This window comes from Leptonychotes weddellii, chromosome 3, assembly GCF_054177405.1.
Source record: "Leptonychotes weddellii isolate Sample4059 chromosome 3, ASM5417740v2, whole genome shotgun sequence".
Classification (NCBI taxonomy): Eukaryota; Metazoa; Chordata; class Mammalia; order Carnivora; family Phocidae; genus Leptonychotes; species Leptonychotes weddellii.
In genome coordinates this window covers 123221062-123236219 of record NC_138371.1, presented here as the reverse complement: position 1 = coordinate 123236219, position 15158 = coordinate 123221062, and the positions used below count along the sequence as shown (strand labels likewise).

General features: G+C 42.6%; 1 protein-coding gene and 1 pseudogene across 3 annotated transcripts in view; one reads left to right on the top strand and one right to left on the bottom strand.

Moving 5' to 3' along the window:
- LOC145720637 (uncharacterized) overlaps nt 1-15158 on the bottom strand; it is a 75685-nt gene that overhangs the window by 24595 nt on the left and 35932 nt on the right. For 2 of the 3 annotated variants that reach the window (XR_014143757.1, XM_081814914.1), the window contains exon 2: nt 12573-12705. The exons of the other annotated variant lie outside the window; for it this stretch is intronic. Coding sequence is in view for 1 of the 2 variants with exons in the window: in XM_081814914.1 (XP_081671040.1) it covers nt 12573-12705 (133 nt within the window). In the remaining variant the exon portion in view is untranslated. The remainder of the gene's footprint in view (nt 1-12572; nt 12706-15158) is intronic. 3 annotated transcript variants of the gene reach the window in all.
- On the top strand, nt 8394-10048 carry LOC102736896 (elongation factor 1-alpha 1 pseudogene; annotated as a pseudogene).

Genomic DNA, 15158 nt, shown 5'->3' with positions numbered 1-15158 from the left:
AAAAATTAATCTTGTCCAATATGTCCACTTGACAGTGTGAAAATTTCCATGAGAGAAGACACATAATTAAATATCAAGGAATAATGAGAGAGGTGCCCAAAGATACATGTCTATACCAATTTAGGAGCTGTGGCTAATGGTTTGGCAGGATGGTCAGGGATTTGGAAGGAACAAGATTAAAAAATTGGTGGCTAGGAGGTCTAGGAAAGAGGTATGTAGACAAACATTTTTGAATGGATCTCAGAGGAGGATTTTAACGTTCATACAGTTTGGATGGCTACTCCATAGAGACTAGTCAGCCTCTTTCCCCAGCCACCCCTGCCATTGCCCAACAGGCTCGTGAGCAAAAAGGCCATGGTGGCAGGGAGGAAGGCTATGCATGGATTCAACAATACAGACTTCCACTCTTCAAGGCCAACCTGGCTACAGCTACTGCTAATACCCAATCTGCCAAGAGCCAGCAACTATATGAATGAACTTGGAAGCAGATCTTCTCACACTCAAGCCTTGAAATGACTACCTCCCCAGCCAACAGCTTCACTGTAACCTCATGATAAACCCCAAGATAGAACCACCCTGCTAAGCTGCTTCCTAGTTTCTAACTCACAGAAACTCTGATATAATAAATGTTTATTATTTTAATCTGTTAATCTTGGGATAGTTTGTTACACAATAGTAGATAACATACACCTAGCATGAAAAACACTGTGACCAAGGAGTCCCAGATAACCTAGATGAGACAGTGGTAAGGAACTCCAAGAGAGTTTTTTTTTAATTTTAGTTTTCTGTCTTGGTACTTTTTCTTACATTATGTGACAGATAGAAGCATGCTTTATGGTTATAGTTAAGTAGTTGATTTCCAAAAGTTGCACTTTGGAATGTGCAAAAGTTCCTCTAAACTGTCAACATCTAGATATAAATAACATTTGTTATTATTTCCCCAGAAGATTATATGTAGATGTTGACAGTTTAGAGGAAGTTCCCCTCTAAATACCATCCCCTACACCTGTTACCTATACCCAAAGCACCATAACTGATGATAGGAATGTATAGAAATAAAAGAGAGAGTGGAGGATCAGAGACATAGGAACAGCTGTGTGACATCTCTGACCAAGTAACAGCTATGAAAAATGAAAATTTGTGATGGCTATTACAGTTAAAATTGAGAATTCATAAAATTGTGACAAAATCAGGATGAATAGGAACATCTCAGCTTCTAATTCTTTCTCACTCTGATTGATTTGCCCTTCCTGTGGAACAGAGTGCAACCACCTCTGAGTGACCAATGGACTCTGACCTGAAACCAAACCCAGCTTCCACAGTTCTTTTAATCAGGAATAATTTTTATTCATGTATCAGTCCCCAGTTAGCTGACACTCAAATAGGAACCACAATCACTATCAACAGATTTATTTCGAGGTATAAATCTGTCTTTTTAATTGCATTTTTGTTGTTGTTGTTCAGAGAAAGATTAATTCCGTGACCTTGCAATATAATTTTCCTCTTTGATTTTCTAACAGAGAAAATAGGTCCTTGGAGAAATCATCACTACAGACAAGTTTCTTTTATCAGAAAGCTATTTATTCTCCTTTCTTTCCTATCTAGTAAGATACAGATCTTATACCACATTAGCTCCAGAACTGGAGTCTTTATCTCAAGTCTTGAAGATTTAATCTATTTCATTTTCCATCTTAGGTCTGCAATTATTCACTACAAATCACTTGCAAATAACCTTTGGTCACTTTATTCACTTCTAGATGTCAAGAGATCACTCTCATTTTTACCTTAATACTATCCTATAGGAATTTACTTTAATTTCAAATGATGCACATTCTTCACTGAGGCAATTGTCACATCTCTTCAAAGAATGTGTTAAACTACCCATTGGCATGACTTTCAGATCTAGGGGTACCAGTTGCTAGTGAGCTAAAATCAATTTGCCTGGTAATGAGACAATCATCTTTGCCCATTTTCCTAATTAATATCTTCCATATTTAATGGAAATTCTGACCTCACCTTTCTGTCTTCCTCTAAGCAAATGATTAAAGACAAAACATTGACCCTGGGTCTCTAAGACCCAAACTCTCCAAACTTCACTCAATCTCATCTGTCCTTGGTCTATTCGAGATTGATTGGTAGAGGCCCTACAGCTACACTACCAGCCAAGGCAGCCATAGAATTAGTAGTTAAGATAGGAAACCAAGCAAACAACATCGCTTCGAAGTCTGGAACAATGTCTGAGTTAGGAATCACAGGAGAGGGAAAGCACTAAAGAAATGTAATTTCTGATTTCATTTAGCTTATGCAAATAAATGCATGGTGTATTCGTTTCCTGAGGTTGTAGTAACAAATCACCCCAAATTTGGTGACTTCAAACAACAGAAATGTATTCTTTTGCAGTTATGGAGGCCAGAGGTCTGATATCAAGGTGTCCTGGAAGTTTGTACAGGAACATCCCTCCCTGCCTCTTCCCAATTTTGATGGTTCCAGGCATTCTCTGGCCTGTGGCCATATCACTCCAGTACCTGCCTCTGTGGTCCCATTGCTTCCTTCTCTTCTCTGTGTCTTTTCCTCTTTTGTCTCAAATATCCCTCTTTATCTTGTCATTGGATTTAGGATTCATCTGGGTAATCCAGGATGATCTCCTAATCTCAAGACCCTTACCTTAATTACATCTGCAAAGGCCCTTCTCCCAGTTAAGGTTCCAGGAACTTAACATGGATATCATTTTTCAGCTGTCCACACATGAGTATATGGATAAAGGTGAGGACATACACTCAGGGGAATCTATTTTTGGTGCTAGATAAAGAATGGGATATTGGATCAGTAAAATACAACCACAGCAGTTGAGCATTTGTTGATATCTGCTTTGTACTCATCGTGTGTGATTCTGTAAAAATGCAGAACTTTAAAAACTTGGTTCAGGAGCACCTGAGTGGCTCAATCGGCTAAGTGTCCAACTCTTGATTTCAGCTCAGGTCATGATCTCAGGGTCATGAGCTCAAGCCCTGCATTGGTGGAGTGCTCAGCAAGGTAATGAGACAATCATCTTTGCCCATTTTCCTGCTCAGCAAGGAGTCTGCTTGAGATTCTCTCTCTCTCTCTCCCTCTGCCCCACTCCCCTATTCTCTCTCTTTCTCCCTCCCTCTCCAAAATAATCTTTTTAAAAAATTAAAATAAAAACTTGGTTAGGTTTCAAAATGCTAGAATAGAATAAAATACATTTGATGGTAGCACCCTGCTAATGTACAGAATAAAAAGAGCATGTGGGCACATGAGTCAAAAAGAATTGGGACGCCTATGTGGCTCAGTTGGTTAAGTGTCTGCCTTCAGCTCAGGTCATGATCCCAGGGTTCTGGGATGGAGCCCTGCATCTTCTACCCCTGCCTGTCGCTCCCCCTGCTTGTGCTCTCTCTTTCACTCTATCTCAAATAAATAAACAAAATCTTAAAAAAAAAAAACTGAGTTTAAATCCTGGCTATATTGAACTCCAGTCATGTGACCATGGCCAAGTTAATTTCTTTATTTTTTAATAGCAAATAAAGATAATAAACCTTTTGGTTATAACAGTAGCTTGGAGAGATGCATGGAGAGGTAAACTCACCACTGAAGTAGAGCCTAGCCATGGTCCATGGGAGAAAAGGGATTTAATAAAGATTTAACACCTATTCATTAGCACTCTTAGGTATATTATACTTTTGACTTTATTACATCTTCACAATAATGCTAAGACATTGCTTTGTTATCCACAATATATAGGTGAGCAGAAGAGGCTCAGAAAAGGTAAATAACTTGCCCAAAATCTGTTATTGATTAATACAGCTGGAGTCCAAATGCAGATCTTTCTGACCACAAAGTCCACTGAAGTGAGGAAAATACATGATCAGGATGTGTTGACTAACCTTATTGTGGTCATCATTTTTGCAAAAACTAGTTATTACATTGTACACCTTAAACTTACACAATATTTAATGTCATTATATCTCAACAAAACTGGGGAGGGGAAGAGATTGTAAAAATCCCATTTTGTGCAATCAGTGGGAGCTGCATGCCCAGGTTATGGGTAGAACATAATTCTCACTTGGGTCAGGGAGGAGAGTAAGGAAGGACACAAGGGCATTTAAAGCAGTGATAAGGACTTGAAAATCTAAATCAGTATCTAAAACTGGTTGGTGTCTAAAATAAAGAATTAGGGGCACCTGGGTGGCTCAATTGGTTAAGCATCTACTTTCGGTTCAGGTCAAGATCCTGGGGTCCTGGGATCAAGCCCTATGTCAGACGCCCCTTGGTGAGGAACCTGCTTTTCCCTCTCCTCCCAGCTCATGCTCTCTCTCATTATTTTGGTATCTCTCTCTCAAATAGATAAATATTTTTAAAAAATAAATTAAAAAATAAAATAAAATGAAGAGTTAAATGTGAGAGCTTGGGGAAAAATGAAAAATAAATAAGGCTTATAGATTAAAGCTGTCTAAAATATTCATTCCAGTATTTACTCAGATGTCACCTGAGACATGTTGACCATGTTCCGTGTATAGTGAGAGGTCCAGAGACATGGGAGAGAATAGGTAAGGCACAGATACTGCCCTCAAGAAGCAACTGAAAGTATACTAAGTCAGTCATCTGAAGGCTTGGCCATGGGGCAAGAGGAGTTCAAGCTAGCATCAAACTAGGAACCTCCTAGTTATCTTCTATCTCAAATCTGAGTAGCTAGGAGTAGAGGGGTACTAAATAGAGCCACAGATTTTATATTTTTTTCCCATTCCATAGGATCGTCCCACCTCAACCAGAACCTGCTGCCCAGTCTTTCAGCTAACTCTACCTTCCCCCCCAACCACCTACCACCATTCTGGAGAGAGGAACTAAAACACTAGAATGTCTGACTTCTAGCCAGTGAGCCAGGCAATCTCACATACTTGCCTAGTTCTTGCCAGTCCCCTTGGGAGTGTTAAACAGCTACTGGTTTTTCTCACATGGAGGCCAGACCCATATGTCAGTCAAGATGGGGGTGTCTTTGCCCTTTTGTGATTCAAGCCAATTATTTGGGTACTGACACGAGCCTGGATTTGATTGAGGTTTTTTCACATTTGTTCAGACTTGACTGTAAGGGACAGGGTACCTGCCACTTCTGTCCTGATGCTTTTTCTATTCCCATTCATCTGGCCCTCTCACAGCATGCTGCCTAGTGGAAGTGAGTGGAAGTGTGTACCAAGTGCCTGAGATACACAGGGAGTTATATAACAAAGTGCATGAGCAAGGAGCTACCTAATGAATGAATGAAATGAGCAGGGTTGTGTATAACAAACAAGTGAAAGGAACAGGAAGGGGAAAGTCTGGAGGTCTCAGTGAGGGTAGAGAGCTAATAAAGGTGGAGGCAGGTACATGGGCTATGGCAGAATAATGAGATTGCTGAATTTAGAGGGTTCTATTTCCTTACATGTCCCCATCTGCACATTAATGAGTCAACTTCCATCATGTATTTGAAGAATTTTTTTTTTGTCAAATTATTGTCTTAGGTCACCTAAGATAAAGGTGGGGTCAGCACTCAAAAGAGCAAGTATTCCTGTGATTTAAAAAATAAGCTATTCCCAAGGAGAGATGGGTATATTAAACTGTTCTGTGCATGCTCTACTTGAACATATTGGTTCCTTGGATGGGTGTTTTTCCTACAATAGTAGAGAAAGTGGCCCCAAGATTCCCAGAATCAATCATGGCAAATCTCAATAGTGCGTTATTCCAGGAAATGCTCTAACAAAGGATTCTTTCAAATGCAGTCTCAATTGCCTAAAATTTATTCCTACCCAATGCCCTGGTACCTTCTGTGATTCTGTGTCAGTGGTAATTTTCTTGACTTTATAAGCTTTATTATTAACAGAGCCAAATCCAAAGAGGAAGCAAAACAGGTACAGGGTACATCGTCTCCCCTCATACTTCACAGAGTGTCCATATAAATCACCCAGACAATGACACATAATTACAAAACAGTATTTATAGCTAACCCCAAAGTATTCAATCCAGTTTATGGATTAGGCTCTCCTGCCCCATTACTTTACCTATTTTCTTTCCGTTTCAGTGTTTCTCATCATCCCCAAATATTAGATTAGCAAGAAACAAAAATAAAACTCAGATTAGTCTGTGAAAAACTTAGGGTATCAAAGAAGATGGTTGGTAAGGATTGAAGCAATTGACATTTTTGGATTAGCATAAATTTCTACCATCCATGCTTTCCCTCTGTTCATCTGTGTTTGCTAGCATAGTCATGCCTTCCAGATTCTCCACAAAGTGAGTACTTACACATAAGGCTCTTCTCCATTTCTAGGGTGAGGCCATGGTGAAATGACATGACTCGATATGCAAAATGACAGTTGGGCTAGTTCCACAAGAAAGCCAGAGGAACAAGAATGGACCCATGCCCTGCAATCCCAAGGCCCACAGACTGTATGAAAACCACACCCAAAATGTACCCCCATCCCAATCTGCTGAAATGCCCTGAAGGCTTCCATCAAGAGACCTTTCCAGGGGGAGCATCTAGAATATGTCACTCAAGGTGTGTCAATAACCTTCCCCCCTCCTTGGGAAGGACAGCACATTTATTCAACACAAATTTAAAATATTTCATCTTTCCTGTTTCTTTCTTTAGCATTTTCTGGCAAGCGGATCTGAGGGTGAACTTTAAAGTGTGATTTGATTACTGATACTTTCTTGGATTTTTACACTGGTTTCCAGACATTGCTTTGTTCTGTTGCCCTGTGCCCTCTGAGTCTGGTGGTGATTTGGACCTGACTCACTTGCTATGTAGGGGAGGACAAAAATGATGGTCATAATAACTGCCTTTTGGCATTTCCCAAGAATTTGTCATCTATAAGATACTGTGCCAAGTTCTTTGTGGTTTATTATATGAGCTGATTACAATAAGACACAACCAGGAAACAGTGCTATTTTTCTCCCATTACTGGCATGCTCCAGCAAAGCTTCCTGTCCCCTCCCAGACAACATCTCAGGCAGCCCTTGTCACTTTAATTCACTTTAAGACTCACTCTCAGGTATTAAAAAAATCAGTAGAATCATATCAAACAGCAATATCATATCTTATTAACAGTTTCTTCCTTCTCCCTAATCCAGTTCTGGCCCATGGGTCAAACACCTACCATTAGGTACCAGGGTACATGATCTGGTCTCTTATGCCTTTTCCACCTTTCATTTTCTATCTTTGCACACTTACAGACTCAGACAGGCAGGGGGGAAAGGGAGCAAACTACAGAATATCCGCCCTGAGATCACCGTAGCCGGATATCAAGCCTTCAAGTAATATAGGTGTCCATCTTTCAGAGCCTCCCTGCCAGCTCTGAACTCAGCACTGCCCAGTTCTCTGACCTGGGCCCTGGGCAATCTGGGCTGCCTCTTTCAATCTCCCCCATCTCCTGTCCTCAGCAGTCCAGCCTCGGCCCCTAGTTGCTGTTGTCTCCTTCCCATTGCAGGTAGCCTTTTGGGGGAGGATCACTTGAAGATGGCTGAGGCCCTGTTAACTTCTACTGGTCATGGCCATGGGAACACAAACATCATAGACTGGCCCAGATGCAGTGCACCCCTCCCCCCTGCCCATTCCCTACCTCTGTGGGCTGCTCCAGACAGCCTTACTGCTTCAGAACTCTCTAGGCAGGAGGTGGGCATCAGTCTTACTCTTGATACCCAGGGACACATGAGATTTCCCAGACCTCTTTCTCCATGCCCTGTCCCAATGGTAACACTGTCCCCCGGGCCTCTGCCAGGACTAAGAGACCAGCATCCCCTTGCGTAGGCACTACCAATTTCTATAGTGGTCCTCTTGGGAAGGGGAGAGGTGTTGGGAACATGCTGGAAAAAAAGCCAAAGAGTTCTCATTTGTATGGATTTCTTTCAATAAAATCCTTTCAAATGTCTTTTCTTTTTTTATAAGCAAAAATAGGTGAAGCAGGATGTTACTTGCTGGATCACATTTGTCATTTCTTTGTTAAGACTGGCTTAGATGTGTCTTTTACTTAGATGTGTCTTTAGAATGTAAGGGTACTTACATCCTATTCTAGATTTGGGCTTTACCCAAATTCCAAGAATTTCGCATTCCATTTGACATTCTATTATTCATATACAACTCAGGTGCCCACTTCCCTTTACTGGTCACATTCTAGGTCTCACTAACATACAAGGACAAGCATCCGGCTTTATACAGCTCTAAGTGTTCACTCAGGAGCAGTCTTCAGCATCAAGGATTCATACCCCATCCCTCCCAGCTCCCACTGGGCAATTGCTCACAGTCCCAAAGGCCACATGTGGGAATTCCAAATGCATCTACCCAATAGAACGAAGCTTCCTCAGCAACGGGTTTACCGCCAGAACACAGGTGTCATGAAAACCAGCGCTCAACCTAAACCAAAATGGGAAAGGAAAAGACTCACATCAACATCGTCATCATTGGACGCGCAGATTCGGGCAAGTCTACCACTACTGGTCACCTGATCTACAAATGTGGTGGGATCGACAAAAGAACTATTGAAAAATTTGAGCAGGAGGCTGCTGAGATGGGAAAGGGCTCCTTCAAGTATGCCTGGGTCTTGGATAAACTGAAAGCTGAACGTGAACGTGGTATCACCATTGATATCTCCCTGTGGAAATTCGAGACCAGCAAGTATTATGTGACCATCATTGATGCCCCAGGACACAGAAACTTTCTCAAAAACACGATTACAGGCACATCTCAGGCTGACTGTGCTGTCCTGATTGTTGCTGCTGGTGTCAGTGAATTTGAAGCTGGTATCTCCAAGAATGGGCAGACCCGTGAGCATGCCCTTCTTGCTTACACACTGGGTGCAAAACAGCTAATTGTTGGTGTTAACAAGATGGATTCCACTGAGCCACCCTACAGCCAGAAGAGATATGAGGAAATCGTTAAGGAAGTCAGCACCTACATTAAGAAAATTGGCTACAACCCCGACACAGTAGCATTTGTGCCAATTTCTGGTTGGAATGGTGACAACATGCTGGAGCCAAGTGCTAACATGCCTTGGTTCAAGGGATGGAAAGTCACCCATAAAGATGGGCCAGTGGAACCACACTGCTTGAAGCTCTAGACTGCATTCTGCCACCAACTCGTCCAACTGACAAGCCCTTGTGTCTGCCTCTCCAGGACGTCTACAAAATTGGTGGTATTGGTACTGTCCCTGGGGGCCGAGTCGAGACTGGTGTTCTTAAACCTGGCATGGGGTCACCTTTGCTCCAGTCAATGTTACAATTGAAGTAAAGTCTGTTGAAATGCACCATGAAGCTTTGAGTGAGGCTCTTCCTGGGGACAATGTGGGCTTCAATGTGAAGAACGTATCTGTCAAAGATGTTCGTCATGACAATGTGGCTGATGACAGCAAAAATGACCCACCAATGGAAGCAGCTGGCTTCACGGCTCAGGTGATTATCTTGAACCATCCAGGCCAAATCAGTGCTGGATATGCCCCTGTGCTGGATTGTCACACAGCTCACATTGCTTGCAAGTTTGCTGAGCTGAAGGAGAAGATAGATCGTCGTTCTGGGAAAAAGCTGGAAGATGGTCCCAAGTTCTTGAAATCTGGTGATGCTGCCATTGTTGATATGGTTCCTGGCAAGCCTATGTGTGTTGAGAGCTTCTCTGACTATCCTCCTCTGGGCCGTTTTGCTGTTCGTGACATGAGACAGACGGTTGCTGTGGGTGTCATCAAAGCAATAGACAAGAAGGCAGCTGGAGCTGGCAAGGTCACCAAGTCTGCCCAGAAAGCTCAGAAGCCTAAATGAATATTATCCCCAATACCTGCCACCTCAGTCTTAATCAGTGGTGGAAGAACCGTCTCAGAACTGTTTGTGTCAATTGGCCATTTAATAGTAAAAGACTGGTTAATGATAACAATGCATTGTAAAACCTTCAGAAGGAAAGGAGAACGTTTTGTGGACCATTTGTTTTTTTGTGTGTGTGTGTGGCAGTTTTAAGGTATTAGTTTTTAAAATCAGTACTTTTTAATGGAAACAACTTGACCAAAAATCTGTCACAGAATTTTGAGACCCATTAAAACAAAAGTTTAATAAGAAAGAAAAAAAAAGAATGAAGCTTCCTCTTCAAGGTGCGAGGGAGAAGGGGAACAAGATTCCCTTTTCTCTTTACTACCCCATCTTTCATCTCTCCAGAATGCCATAACAGACTGTACTACATGAATTTCTTCATTAAAGGGTTAGAACAAATTTTTAAAGGTAACTAAAATATGGGGAGAGGGAGAGGTTAATTCTCGCCAACTATGCCTAGAGTCTAGAGGAAAAGTCCCCAAGGAAATCAGCCCCTCACAAGAGGATCCTAACCTGGTTGCCCTACCCGGAGGGTTCTGATTCCCTCTCTCCCAATCACTTCTTTTTTGTAAGCTTCCATCTATGAATTCCATCCACCTCTCAGTAAAACCACCCCTATCCACAGAGAGGAATCTATCTTCCTGGATCTTACCTAATAGAAATGTCTGTTTCTTAAGTTTTATTAAAAAATATTTCAAACAATGATAAAACTATCGAGAATCATATACCAAATACTCATGCATCCTCTACCCAGGTTTATCAAATCTTAACACTTTGCTATATTTGCTTGAGATTCTTTTTCTTAAAAAGGAATAACATTTTATAAGTACAGTTGAATCCCCACAAACTCACCACCCCAAATCCCAGGCTCATTCCATAGTCTATCCCCAACTGCCACTATGAGAAACTGCTCTACAGGATATTGTGTTCTGCCTCATATTTTTCCTTGAGCCTCAATCATTCAGGCTGGAGTCGCCTCAGATTTGCTTTCCATGATACCAGCAGGATTTCCATGCTCCTCAAAACAGTCTGGAAGAGGGGATAAAATCTGATGCCTCCTGATGCCATTGTATAAAGTAGACACAGGGTCTTCCAGGCTGGATTTCCCTTACAGTTTCCCATTCATTGATTCATTTATTTTTCAATAAATGTATGTGCCAGGCACAGTTCTAGAGCCTGCAGACACAATAATGAACAAGACTGGCAAAGCCCCCACACTTAAGGATTTGTATTCGTATGCAGTAAGAAAGACAATAAGAAGATGAACCAATAGATCAGATAACATGAGATAATGGGTACCTGCTCGGTAGAAAAAAGGGAGAAAACCAGGATTGTAAGATAGAGAATGATGAGAAGCAAGCTGTCATTTAGCTAGGTGGGGTGGCCAGGTCCTCTCTCTGAGGAGGTGACAATAGACCTAGGACTTAGATGATGAGCCCGCTGTAGGAAGATCTGGGAGAGGAATGTTCCAGGCAGAGGGGTCCACAAATGTCAAGTCACAGAGCCAGGAGTGAACTCAGAGTTCATGAAATGGAAGGACAACCTGTGTGCCCAGTGCCTGGAGGGCAGAAAAGACAGAAGGCCGTGGCAGAGCCTGGGCGGTTTGTGAGAACAGGCACATGCAGTCAGTGCAGGTGGGGTCAGGGCTGGGGTGATGGGCAGTAGCATCTAAACCCAGCTCAGAGTGGACATCTGCCCTTGCTGCCTCATAATTAGCAGTAAAGCCCCTCTGACCCCCTTTGACCCAGTAAGGCATTGGTGGAAGGTAGAGTTTGGCTCTTTTCCTGCTTGCCCCAGAACCTACACATCAAGAACTGGGCCTACATTTCAATCATTTTCTCAAGAGGCTCCTTAAATAGCTCATTCTGGGGGCCCTATTATATTCGTCCCAGAAGTCTCGGCTCTAGTTAGTCTCCATCTGAGAGAAGAACAGGATGGCCAGTCTTCTCAATATATATGCATTCCTTTATCTAATCCCCTGGCAACCCCATAACAAGGATATCACTAACTGTGTTTTTCAGGCAAGCAATCTGAGTCTCAAAGTTTCATCAACTCCCAGCAGGGTACATAGCCACACCCAAAATCTAACACATTACTCTTTCAGTGAAACATGAATATTTACACTAGGTGTGATAAATAAAGATCATAGATACTATCATGTCAGTTCTGGTCAGGTTTTACTACTAAATGAATTATTTAAAAAAAAATCTCTTATTTCAATGCTTTTTGGTACAAGGGATTATGAACCTGTACTTGGGTGACCCCGATGTGTTCATCGGCTAAGTGGGAAACAAAAATGTCCTAATCACAGATTTCCTGGGAAAAACAAAAAAGATAACAAGAGCCATTACTGAATACTTACTATACATTAAGCACTGTTCTAAATTTGTCTAAATTCCCACAACCCACAAGGGAAGGGAATTCCCTTCCCACAAGGAAGCAGGTAGGTACTTTTACTATTCCCTGTTGGCAAAGGAAATGAGGCACAAAAAAGGTGAAGTAACTTGCAGATCCAGGATCTGAATGCAGGCAGTCTGTCACCAGACACTGGGGTGCATTAGCCACCGCCCTGTACCTCCTTGTAGAAATGGGAACCATGGGAACAGAAGCCTAGACTTAGAAGCAACACAGTGCAAGGCAGGCAGTGAAAAGAATGGCACTGGTCACTCCCCAAAAGAGATGTTCCCCCAGCAACCCAAGAGCAGAGGGGGAAGGGTGCAAACAGTGGGATGACAGACCAGGAGCCCATCAGCTGGAGGTCGGACCACATCTATGACACCAGCAAAGTTCCAAATGACCAGATCTCTGGATGCCAAGTCCCTGTGTGACCTCTTGGCATGAGCTACTCCAGAAAGACCCATGATGTCTCCCCTGGTGAGAAAAGAAAGGGGCCCTGTGATGCATTGATACAAAAAAAAAGTGGCATTCATTCACAAGGCTGAAATACTTTTAGAATCATACCCATAGCAGGGAGATATTGCTAGAAAATACAGAAATGGACATTTGCTCATGGTCCAGTTTTCTCCCTACTAAGCAAATAAGTACAGGAAAAGCCCAAGGCCTCTGGGTAGATAAAATGTTCTGTTCCTGCTTATCTCACTTTTAGGTTTCTTGCTACAGGAATGGGGGGTGGGGGTTGCCACGGAAAGGGAGTCCTTGTCCTTCTAAACAAGGAGAAATCACACTTTGCCTGGAAATTTGTGAAGAAACACTTGTTAGTCCTCAACCATGAGTTTTCATCATTATACACATAAAATATAATCACCATTTCTTGAATCCTGGCTAAGTTCTTGGCAGGCATTATGGTGGAGAGTCTCAGAATGCTGCCAAGTGGGCATTATTAACACCATTTTACGGAAAATAACCCAAGCTGTCTTTTAGCTATGGGCAAGATGCTCAGCCTGCTCTGCTTTGCACGATTATCTTGCATGTCATGCAATGACACCCAAACCCTTAGGCACCTTTATCTCCATGTGACAGGCATACAGGCTGAGGCTCAAATATGGAAAGTAGTCATCTGTAATATGCAAGGCTTTGGAGGCAGGCATCCTGGTTTGAATGCACAGGCTAAGTGGACATCTAAGTTACTGAAATCTCTCCAAGCCTTATTTTTCTCCCCCATAAAATGGGCAAGGGCAGTTCCTCAGAGCAGAACATCTCAGACATCCATAATCACACTAATTGCCTAGGATCCTAGTAAAATGCAGGCTGATTCAGGGGATCTGGAGCAGGGTCTGAAGGCTGCATTTCTCACAGGTTCCTAGTAATGCCCATGCTGCTGGTCTGCGGACCACATTTTGAGGAGCAAAGCTTTACAGGGTTTTGGTTTTAAGACCTAAATGAGACTTGATGCACATAACACAGTGCCTGACACATAGTAAGCATTCAATAACCATTAGCTGATATTATTATTAGTCAGTTCTAAATTATTGGGTGACTCAAAGTTAGTGGTTGGATATTCTATAAGATCTTCTTTACAAAGTTCTAAAAAGTTCTTGAAAGAGGGGTGCCAGGGTGGCTCAGTCAGTTAAGTGTCTGCCTTCTGCTCAGGTCATGATCCCAGGGTCCTGGGATCAAGGCCCATGTCGGGCTCTCTGCTGAGCAGAGAACCTGCTTCTCCCTCTGCCCCTCCCCCCCTCAGTCCCGCTCATGTGCTTGAGCTCTCTCTCACAAAAATAAGTAAATAAAATCTTAAAAAAAAAAAAAAAAGTTCTTGAAAGAGGATGGTAATGGGCAGAGCAGTGTGGCATAATGAAAAGAGCATTGGAGTTAAGGTAAAAAGCTCTGGATTTGAATCCTTGTGTCACCCTTTGGACAAGTCCTAAAACCTAATAAAATCTTTATTTTATTTTATTTTATTATGTTAATCACCATACATTACATCATTAGTTTTTGATGTAGTGTAACCTCATAAGATCTTTTAGGATAATAATAGAACTAGTTGACAGAACTGTTGTCAGTGTTAACAGTATATGAGAAAGTTCTCGAAAGTAAGCGCTCAGGTACTATGTGTGCAAGGTAGAAGGTAGTCTGATTCTTTCTATACAAATGTAAACATTTTCCAGCCACTGGCCCCACACCAACCTCCCTCCAGGATGTCAAAACTGCTGGTGTCTTTGATGTCAGGAGGCACAGAGGGTAACTCAGCCCAATCTTTGATGTCTGGTGGGAGAAACAGGTACAAGCCATTTTGGATGCTGCCTCCTCTGCATATGCATAAGGTCAAGGAAGAGGAGGAGAGCCTTTAAGAGAGAAAACTGTAAAGGAGAGATAAAAACCCTGACCAGTTGACCTGACCCTCAGCCCACACTACATCCCCTGCACCATGCTGCCTCCTGTAAGTCACGCTGAAATAGTCGGCTCATGCACAATGGTAACAAATACCGAAGGCAATAAGGGGCTGGCCCCAGATCTCAGGTCTCGCTCTCAGAGAAATAAGACCTTGAGAGCTAAATCCAGGTTGGGGCCTGGGGAAAGCAACCCAGGAAGACATCTGCCTGATTTCCATTTAGGTTTAAGGTAAAGTGGGGGAAGGACAGGCACCCATGTGCAGATACGACTTGGCACCTTCAGAGCTGCCCTGTGGTCCATGTGGGACACTCGGGAATCAGAAGTAACAGACTGATTGGGCGCCTGGGTGGCTCAGTCGGTTGAGCGACTGCCTTCGGCTCAGGTCATGATCCCAGGGTCCTGGGATCGAGTCCCACATCGGGCTCCTGGCTCAGCGGGGAGCCTGCTTCTCCCTCTGACCCTCTCCTCTCTCATGCTGTTTCTCTCTCGCTTGCTCTCTAATAAGTAAATAAATAAAATCTTTAAAAAAAAAA